Genomic DNA, 10,654 nt, shown 5'->3' with positions numbered 1-10,654 from the left:
TTATACCCATCATCTCTTGTTTCTCTATTCAGATCTCTATAATCTATAACCATTCTGGCTTTTCCACGTACTTGCTCGGCATGATTTGTTACCATGAATATAGCACTCCTGTGCTCACTCTTACTGTGCCTAATGAGTCCCAAATTTAATAATTCTGGAATTTGTTTATCAAATTCCCTTATCATTTTATTTGGATAACTAATCCCTTTATTCCTAATAATTGTATCGGGATTTTTAAGCATAATATCAGCTTTTGGCATGGCTTTTTTCCACAATGCCTACGGATTCTCTGACCAATTTTCTAAAAGCATCTTCGTGATTTCTTCAAGATTACTTTCTTCTTTATCTAACTGATTTACCTTTAGGATACTTCTTGATACCAGTTCTTTCCAATTATCAAGTTTCTCCTGATAATTAGATTTTTCTTCTGATTTTTCTTCCTCGACTATCATGTAATTTTTTTAATAATAGTTCCTGAGGATTTCAAAATGAAATGATTGTCTAAGATTATTCCTTCTAAAAATATCATAAATAGCTTATATTTTCTAAGGAATTTGCTTCCCAAAAGAAAATCATCTGGTAATGCTGGAATCAAGCAAAGAATTTGCTCCTTATAATCTTTGCCATTCATCCTTATTTTCACATTTTTGGCAACCTCTCCTATTTGGAGTAATGCACTGTTACCAATTATAACCTAAAGATTTTTTGATTCCCAAGTCACTTCGAGAAATCTAATCCTTATACAAGACCACGTACATCCAGTATCGATAAGGGCTGTACATTCCACCTTACTGATAGAAATGTTTACTAATGTTGCCCATTCTTCGATTTTGGCACTTAAAATAGATGTTCTCATATATGCTATATGAGATTGGTCTTCTTCTTCATCTGCATAGATAGGGATTCTTATGGTTCTCTGATTAACTACCCTTCTACTACTTGAAGTTCATCTTAATTCAAATGGTCCAGATCCTTTTGATCTAATTTCTGAATTTATATCGACTTCCCTAGATACACTCGCTTTGCTAGGAGTATAATCACTCAGAGATTTTGTTATTATTTATCTATTTGCCTCTTGTCGTACTTACTCTGGCAACAAATTTTTCAATCTTTCTTTTGTTCTTGGGGTTACCCAAATCTGAGGCCAACTTAGTGCTCTTGGATTCACCACTTTTGGTTGTAATCCTCTGACTGAGTCAGTTTGATTTGTCTCAAAGAATTGAGTGAATCTGCTGACTCCCCTTCTTAGGGCTGATTTCCCCGTGTTATAGAACTTTAAATATAATCTGACAATAAGTCTAATGCACCTCCTATTTGGGCTACATTTTAACATATTCTTCTAGTCTCGTGTATTAACTCTAATCTGTAGAGTTTTCTCCACACTTTTGTCTTGAAGATCAACATGTAAATTTGGTATAACTTTTATCTAGGTTGCTCCCGAATGTAAGTTAGCCCTTGCTCCTCCTAGTAAGGACCTACCAAAATTACCGATACTTCCATCCATAACTGCAATAAGGATAGGAAGATCTTGCCCTTTTTTGACTAATTGATCTATCCCTACCTAGATAATTCCATAGTGGACATATCTTGCCTTTTTATCTATTGCTCTTTGAACTTCTTGTGTGGTGAGTAATGGAACTATAAATGTTCCTGCATTTGTACTGGATACTTCTGCCGTTACCTCTTTCTCAATTACCTTTACTATCTTTTTGTAAGGTATACATGAGACCTGGTATGCTTCAGCCCAACTAGCTCTAGGCATCTTCCACTCCTGACAATCCCTACTTTCCAAAGGAATTTCATTTTCTACAGTCTACACTAGATCTCTTTCTTCTTCTACTAGAGAAACTAGTTTTGGTGCTTTTTCTACTGCTCTAATCATAGCTAGTCTAAACTGACTTAGCTTAATATTATAATTCTTCTTCTTCTTCTTCTTCTTCTTCTTCTTCTTCTTCTTCTTCTTCTTCCTCCGAATCGGAGTATTTTGAGAAAATAGAATAAATACTCTCATCATCCGAGTTTATCTCCTCTCCTCAAATCGGTTCATAAAGAAATTCTAAAGAGTTTTCCATTAAGTTACTCTTGAGGCTACCCTTCCTTTTCTCAACTTCTAGACAACTATTAGCTTTATGGCCCTTCTTGCCACAAAACCAACAATAGACACAATTCTCCAGAGACTTTCCCTGTGGACACTTAAAATATTGTCCATATTTCTTTTTTAACGATTCTTTGACATTTTCTCTAACCCTACTGGGTGTAAGATATCTCTTCTCTAGGTTTTTCTGCCCCTTTTTAGAGCTCTTGCTTTTTCCAAATTTCTTCCAAGTCTTTCTTTTGACTTTGGATGATTTGATCTTTTTATGGCAAAGTCCTCTTGTGCAACTAGTTTCTACTCATTCTGAGTATCTAGTTGGTCTCTGGTTACAGTCATACCTCCCTGCTAACTCACTTATCTTGGGATAACAATCTGGATTCACATAAGACATGTTTCTTACATCCTGAAACATATGTCACTGCATACAGTAAAGTCTTATCATTTGTCTTACTGTTTCAACTCTGACTCCAAGAGTACTTCTGTATCTCTTTCAAGTCTCTACTTAACAGCTTGTTTTATCACTTCTGGCCAATTTTTGGGTAATTTATTAATAAAGACTTCTTTTGCGTATGCTTGATCTTGTGGTCCGAGGTTGTAATACCAATATTGAAAACCACAAAGAAACTCTTCGAAGTAACACATGTCACAGATCTAAATCTTTGTGAGAGCCATTCTGGCCTTTTTAACTAGCTCGTCACCTCTATCAACTAGCGAATATCTTACAAACTCCTATTTGAGGAAATATGCTATGATAGCAATTACTTCATCTGGAGTTTTGATAGTATTTATAATAATGGTACTCACATATGAGTTCCTTTGAAGTATCTCCCAAAAATCTCCAGAATTTCCTCTTAGTGTGGCTACTGCAAATTTATATGCTTGCTCCACTGTCCAAGATTTGATTCCTCTACTAAGGATATGATGTCTAATATTCATAGCCCAATCATCAATCGCAATTACAGGATCCTTTTTGCAATTTAGCCTAAGGATTGTTTTGTTTTGGGGTATTCCCTCTGGAATACTTTTCCTTGGCTTGAATTCCTCCTGAATTCTTCCTGGGTAATTTAAAACAGGCTCCTGCTGTTTTGCAGTGGTTTGGAGCATTTCCTTGAAAGATAACTTCTTTCGCTCCATGGTTGTGGTTCCATTCTTAGGGGCTTCCAAACTAGCTTTGCATCCCAAGATGAAACTTCTGGAAAACTTACTTGCATTATTTCCTGATAACTTGATGGTCCTGCTCCTGTAGATCCACCTCTTGCTGAACCCTTGCTTGTTCTTGAAAGAATTTTTTTGGCACTGGCTAGTTTCTTAACCTTGAGGACTTCTACCTCATTAAGCCTTTTATTGATTCTCTTCTGAATCTCCGAGACTTCATTCTCTGTCCATTTTTCACAATGTAGTAATTTTTCCAACTCATCTTGAGCATTCTGGATATTTTCTGTTATGTCTGACAAAACTTTTGTTTCGTCAATGTCTCTGAGAGCACTCTAAACCTCTTGTTCTTGTGCATCTTCATAGTCTTTAGCAATATAACTTCTTGATATGCTACTCTTGACTTGGGAGGATTGAGAGTCTTTTCCTCTACTGAGAGATTGTATTTTGTTCTCATAACTTTTCATTATTTCTCTAATTTTGTTCGTAATGGACTAACTATCCTTCATTTTTGAAGATTAATGAAATTTTGGTTGTTTGATTCTAATCCTAGAGTTCTGTGGAGTTGTTCTATCTGCCACTCACACTCCCTTATTTTAGATTGATAAAGATTAATCTGCCTTTCAATCTCTATTAGTTGTGATTTTAGACATTTCTTAACTCTTTTTAGATCTATCACAATAGGATTTGATTCAAAGTTGGTTTTAGAAAAAAATTGTTTGAAGTATTTTTCTCTCCAAACTTCTTCTATCAAATTCTCATAAAATCTTATATTTGATTTTATTGAAACCCTCTGATAAAAAAGTGACCATTGTTCTCTGTCTCTTCTGTTGATCATAATACCATATTTCTCTTTCTGAGAAACACCGATATTACAAAAAAAAAAAAAAAAAAACATACAAAACTTACCAAGCGTTTTTTTTTTTTTTTTTTTTGATTTTTTACTTGAGTGGATCGTTAATGTCCTTTTACACTTCAACCCGTATTTTCTTAGTTTCCTATTCAGTGCCAAGTTAACACTCTTTTGATCCGAATGTACAATCAAGCTACACATTAAATTCATATTAGTTCTTTAAAATTATGAACATTTATTAATCATATAAAGAAATTATATGGTGTGTATTTAACTTCAATTAAATAACACTTTTAATATGGCTATTTTTTTTTTTTTTTTTTTTACCTTTTTCTCTCAATTCCAATTATATCAACTTTATGCTTAAAGTCAAAAAAAAATTAGACAGATGTTCATAATTCATCATTATTTTTTATTTCACTCAGAAGTAGAAAAATGGTAGCCAGCCCACACTAGCTTTCAGTGCTTTTACTATTTTGCACAGTTGGGGTGACTACGTCACACCCCATAAGGACATTGCATTTTTCTGCTTTCCCAATTGATCTCCTCCTTTATACGATTCTCCCTTCCCAAGCACTGAACCAGATCGCACTTTACCTACACGAAATCGATCGATAATATGGAAGCTCTTCTCTCCCAGTTCACTTTCCTCTCAGACCAGGCCCTCCATGACAAGAACTTCGATCCGTCCACCATCGAAGATCTGATGAAACTCTTCGAGCTCGAAGCCTACAACGCGTGGGCCGCCATGGAACTCGAGCACGCCAAAGAGGTTCAAGAAGCCGAAGATTCCATGAAAGATGCCGAAACCTACCTCGATCTGGTCATGGAAGACGCCATGGAAGAGTTCCGGCGGTTCGAGGCGGAGCTCGACCGCACCGCCGAGACCGAACTGCAGAGCCTCGTCAGCGTTGCGGAAACCGCGAGGAATATGGGGAAGTCGCTGGAGAAGGCGGCGTCTTTGGCTTCCAAGAAATATGTTGAAGCCGCGCTCAATTCTGCAACTGCTTCCATGAAAACGGCCTGGAAGGGTCTGTCTTCCCCTTCTAATAAGGTTCATCCTTCCTAATTAATCAACAAAATCTTCTTTAATTCTGTATGGGATCCATCTTTATTTCTGTACTAGATTTCCGATCGGGCGCCCGCGGTTTGATTATGAATTTACATGGATGGGTGCCTCCTGAAAATTACTACAGGGAAATGCAAAATTGGGATGAGCTCTTGAATTTTCTGGGGGCTGTAGATCTAATTCCCACTTGGCAGCATGATCTTTCAATTACAAAATTGCCAAAATAATTCCGATTTATGTTGATGGTTGAAAAATATAAATAAAAACTGCATCATTTACAAAAGATTCCACTATATGCATGAAATGGGCCATGATTTGAAATATCTAATGTAAAATTAACCAGTATAAATCATAAGAAAAAATAAAATAAAAATAATAATAGAGTTTAAGATTTTATGAACAAATAAAATTGAGTTGTTTGGATCATCTACGTTGAGTACTCTGCTACTATGCATTTTTCCAGTGGCCAGATGCGTTGGCGTAAGTTTTAGGTATAGAGGTTGCAGGAATAGGAGGAGTGGCCTGCTTAAAGTCAAGAAGGCGGTGGATGTTGATAATTGAGTGTGGGCCTAAAGGCTTGTTTGGTTAGAAGGAATGGATTTCTGATTAAATTCTCGATTCTTTTTATTGTTTGGTTAATCTCCGATAGGTCGTTGCTATAATGATTTGTTTGAAATAAGTATTTTATTTTATTTTTTCCAAGGAATGAACAGTCCGCTGTCCACCGACTCTCCCAATTAGGTTATTTATCATTTTGTCTAGTTTTATGCGAGAGATATAGGGCGTAGCATAATAACATAATATTGATTAATAAGAAAATAGATAGTGACAATAAATAAATTATATATATATATATATATATATTAAATAAAATGCTAAAAAAGAATTTTTAAACATTTTTTTTTATTTTTAAAAGTATTTTTAATTAAAGTAAAAATAAGAAAATAAATAAGACAAATGAAGGTAAAAAAAACGAACAAACAAACAGATAAAAGAGAACCGAGTCAAGTCGGTTTGGACCAGGATATAATTACATGGGCATAGGGGGTCACATGGCCTCCCATGGTTGTCATTCTCACCACATAGGGTTCATGCGAACCCTGAACCCACTAGGAACAGGGCCGTAGAGGGGCAGCTCCGCCCTCTTCAGTCGAGACATAGGCCAACCTCCAGCTCCCTCGTCATCGTCAGGCGACTCCTCTGGTAGCAAAGCCTTGGAAAGCCTCGCGTGAGCTGCAGTTATGGCTGCCTCCACCTCCACTCCACTGAAGCTGCATCTGAGATACTGCCACAACCAATCCAAACCTAGTCAAACTATCAAACCGGAATAATGTATCAAACGCACTCAAGAGAGCCAAATTGAATTAAATATCAAGAATATGATTATAGATTTACACATGTTTTCTTTTTTTTTTTTGGTTATATGTTCTTGGCCAAGAAGGCATAACCACGCTTGCAGCCACAACAAAGGAACATGCTAATCCATTCTCAAACTATCCTAGGTCTTAAATATTCACCCACATATGAATCACAAGTATAATATTGATGCATTCAATCTCATAACAAGAACATGCATTGTTGTCGGCAAAGAAGCAATTTTTATTAAGATTACTACAATATCCCCCTACAAGAATACTTAGGACGTTACAATGAAAAAGTAAAAAAGGCCTACCTTCATGGTGAAGATTAAGTTTAGATGGCATGAAAATCAAGAAATCTGGGTTTCTTGCTCACAAGGGAACTCTCAGAGCAAGATAGGCAATAAAATCTTTCTCACTAAGCTTTTCTCTCCCCCTGTCTAACGTGATTCTCCTCTTGCTTGTACCGAGCCTTCCTTCTTTTCTCATGAATGTACCCTTCTCCTTATGTCTAACTCACTAGAGATTCCACATTAGCTCTCCCTAAGCTTCTTTTTTAACCTCTTATTCTCAATGGGGCCCTTAGAGGAAAGGAGAATTGCCTCATTGTCCTCTAGGTTGCTTGTAAATCCAAATAAGCCTAATCTTAATACGAAAAGCCGAAGAAAACAAGGTAAAACCCAATTAGTCACAATTGGTGTCCTTAAACCAATAAATTTTGTAATTAAAGCCAAAATACTCTTCAAAAGGGGTCTCAAGTCCCATATAAGTACACAAATCAAAAGTCAAAATTGGGCATCAACAACTACCTTTCTTTGACTAATGCATTCTCTTGAAGGCATTAGGCAAAGAAAGAGATGTCCATTTTGATCAAGACATGAATATCTAAAGAAAATGTAGTTAAGTAACCCTGTACCATCCATGGGAGTTTGGTACCCTAACTTGGATGAAACTAGAACAAAAATGAACTCAAATTATAAGGATAAGAAATGCATCATCCGTAGGGGTCTTGCCTTTGCCTTGTCTTAGACGGATTTGAAAAAGTGACTATGGAGATTCCCTTTATGGATTTCAAACCATACCGAGGATGATATTAAAAGATTCAAAAAATCAAAGTTAGATCATCCGTAAAGGTTTTGACTTTGTTATATGTACTTTTAAAAAAAAATAGAATTGAATCATCGGTAGGACTCTTGCCTTTGCCCTACCTTAGATGTATTCGAAAATCAAAGAGAGAATCATTCGTAGGGATATTGCATCCACCCTACCCTAGATGCATTTGACAATCAAAGATGGAATCATCCATGGGGATCTTGTATGCACCTTATCTTAGATGCATTCAAAAATCAAGGAACGTATCATTTGTGGAGATATTACATCTACATTACCTTAGATGGATACAAAAACAAGGATGGAATCATTCGTAGTGATCTTGTGTACGCTACCTTAGATGCATTTAAAAATCAAGGAAATTATCATCAGTATGGATCTTGCATTTGCCCTACCTACCTTATATAGACACACACACACACACACACACACACACACACACACACACACACACACACACACACATATATATATATATATATATATATATGAAATCATTCATAGGGATTTTATGCCTTCCCCACCTTAGATGGATCTAGAAAAACAAGATTTGAATCATCTGTAAGGATCTTGTACCTACCCTACTTTAGATGGATTCAGTAAACAAGAATTGAATCATCTATAGGGATCTAATATCTACCCTACCTTAAATGAATTCATAAAGGAATGTCCATAAGGTTTCGATCCCATTTTTTGATTAGTTCGATTGAATATCCATAGGGATTTCAACCTATCTCAGATGAGTGTGCTAAATGAAAGAATCATCCATTGGGCTCCATTGCCTTGATGAATAAGTACGATTGAGTCTCCACGGGGCTTCCAACCCATCTCATATGAGTTTAGCAAAAGAAAAAATGAAATTATAAGTACTTCTTCATGCACAACCAAGATTGGTGAAGGATTTATATGGTCATGCACTACCTAAACTGATGAATGTAAGCAAAATTTTTTACATGCATCGTGCACACCTTGGATTGATGAATATAAACATGACTCAAATGCATCGTGCATACCCTAATTTTATGATTATAAACAAGATTTACATACATTGTACACACCCTAGATTGATAAATGTAAGTCATATTTTTTTACATGCATCTTACATAACCTAGATTTTTTTTTTTTTTTTTTCACTAAAAGAAGTCGCCACCTTCATTTATTTATTAATATACCCTCACTTTTAGCGGAGGAATATCGTGGTTACAAGATAAAACAAAAAGGAGAGTACAGAAAAATCCTCCCAAAAAAAAAAAAAAATCAACACCAGCAACCAACAAAACTAGGACAACAAAACTAAACATAACTAACAAAGAAAATAAAAACATAAATACAACCAAACTCAAAACAAAATATGCCAAACGAAACTCTAGAGTTGAACTAACGATGAATGGAAATGATATCCCACCTATCCATCCGAAGAATACCTTTCAGATAACGTGGTAGAAGGTGTTAGTCTTCGTAAATTACATTGTTTCCCATTTCTCCTTCTTTAGTAAGAAAATTAGCCGCACTATTGCCTTTCCTATATTGATGCATCACCATGACGTTCACTCCTTCTAACTCCACCACGAGCTCCTCCCAAAATTCCCAAAGATACCACAAAGTATATCTACCTTTTTGAAACCAATCAATTACAATTCGCGAGTCACTTTCAATAATCACATTAAAATAATGCAAACGTTTGCACAAACGAAGTCCTTCCCTAATTGCTTTTAATTCCACACTATTATTCATACCATTGTCAAAATAACTTGAAAAAAGCTGCTTTTACCATGCCATGACAATCCCGAATAATCCTCCACCTCCTGAAGTACCCGGATTGCCCCTACAACTACCATCACAATTAAGTTTTATCCACCCTACTGGAGGTTTAACCCTCGAAATAATTTTTTTAAGCTTGTTGCAAACTCCCTGATGCTTAATTTGAAACTCAATCAAAATCTTAATGTCTGACTTCTTTAATTTTTGAAAAGAATTGGTGCTCTTAGCAATAAAACTAACCCAGAATCGAACACTTCTCCACATCTGATTTGCACTTTGATAAACTCCTTCCATTCTTACTTTACATCTTCGATTCCAGAGACACCACATAATCAAACACGGAATCAGCTCGATTAAAATACCTTTAATAGACGATTTTTGAGCATAGTGGAACCAATTTACCATTTTATTTTTTCAGGGAAGGGATCTTTGGAAAGGAATCCCTAATGCTACACTAACCTGACGCCAAACCTCTGAAGCCACCTCACCTAAAGAAAGAATATGATTAATATTTTTTTGACTTCTTTGAATGCAGCAATCACAAGACGAAACCATCGATATTCTTTTGGCCTAAATTTTATATCTACAGCCAAGCATCTAAACCAGACTCTCAATAAACACATTGAGATTCTTCTGGACAATAAAGAATGTCAAAACCAGTCATTCCACAAAAAATTGTCACTTCTGCTCCTCACTACATTCCAAGCCATTTTTGTAAAAAAATTACCGTCAGGGGCAGGCTTCCAAATAAAAATATCCTGCTCACTTTTACTCGCCGGCACCTGGTGCAAAATTTCCCTTGTTTTATCGGCACCAACCAATTTTAGTACTAAATCAGAGTTCCAATTATTATTTAGTCAGCAATCCTTAATACACAGTTTCTTGTTCAAAATATCCTCAGTGTTCATAGATAACAGGCCTAATGACAGCCATCTGTCAAACCAAAAAGAAGAGTTCCCACCTCTCACCAAAATTTTAACATAATCCATAACTTTTGGAATGGTGGCCATAATTGATTTCCAGAACCGAGAGTCATTTGGTCTCCTCTTCCTTATTAATAAATGATCATTTCTGTAATATTTAGCCCTGAAAAAACCTACCCATAGATTGTTAGAGGTGAGCAATCTAAAGGCAAATTTCATGAGAAGAGATTTCTGAACTTCCTTAAGATCTCTCAGGCCTAGACCTTCTTCCGAGGTAGGTTTACAAATTTCCCCCCAAGAGCGCCAATGAATCTTCCTTTTATCTTTCACCTC

The 10,654-nt window shown here is 35.9% G+C and overlaps 1 protein-coding gene and 1 long non-coding RNA gene across 2 annotated transcripts; one reads left to right on the top strand and one right to left on the bottom strand.

The window, feature by feature from the left end:
- Nucleotides 1–4,488: 4,488 nt before the first annotated feature.
- LOC131163793 (uncharacterized) lies at nt 4,489–5,349 on the top strand. Its single transcript, XM_058120544.1, has one exon. It carries the CDS (start codon nt 4,720–4,722, stop codon nt 5,167–5,169), a length of 450 nt encoding a protein of 149 aa, XP_057976527.1. The 5' UTR covers nt 4,489–4,719; the 3' UTR covers nt 5,170–5,349.
- A 718-nt stretch (nt 5,350–6,067) lies between these two features.
- On the bottom strand, nt 6,068–7,057 carry LOC131163792 (uncharacterized). Its single transcript, XR_009139120.1, has 2 exons — nt 6,842–7,057; nt 6,068–6,454 (listed from the first exon to the last, which is right to left on the bottom strand). It is a non-coding gene; the product is annotated as an uncharacterized LOC131163792 (long non-coding RNA).
- Between the last annotated feature and the right edge of the window lie 3,597 nt (nt 7,058–10,654).

The sequence above is a fragment of the Malania oleifera genome, chromosome 9 (assembly GCF_029873635.1).
Source record: "Malania oleifera isolate guangnan ecotype guangnan chromosome 9, ASM2987363v1, whole genome shotgun sequence".
NCBI lineage: Eukaryota > Viridiplantae > Streptophyta > Magnoliopsida > Santalales > Ximeniaceae > Malania > Malania oleifera.
The sequence above is the reverse complement of the archived record's forward strand: the minus strand, read 5'-3'. Positions and strand labels throughout refer to the sequence as shown.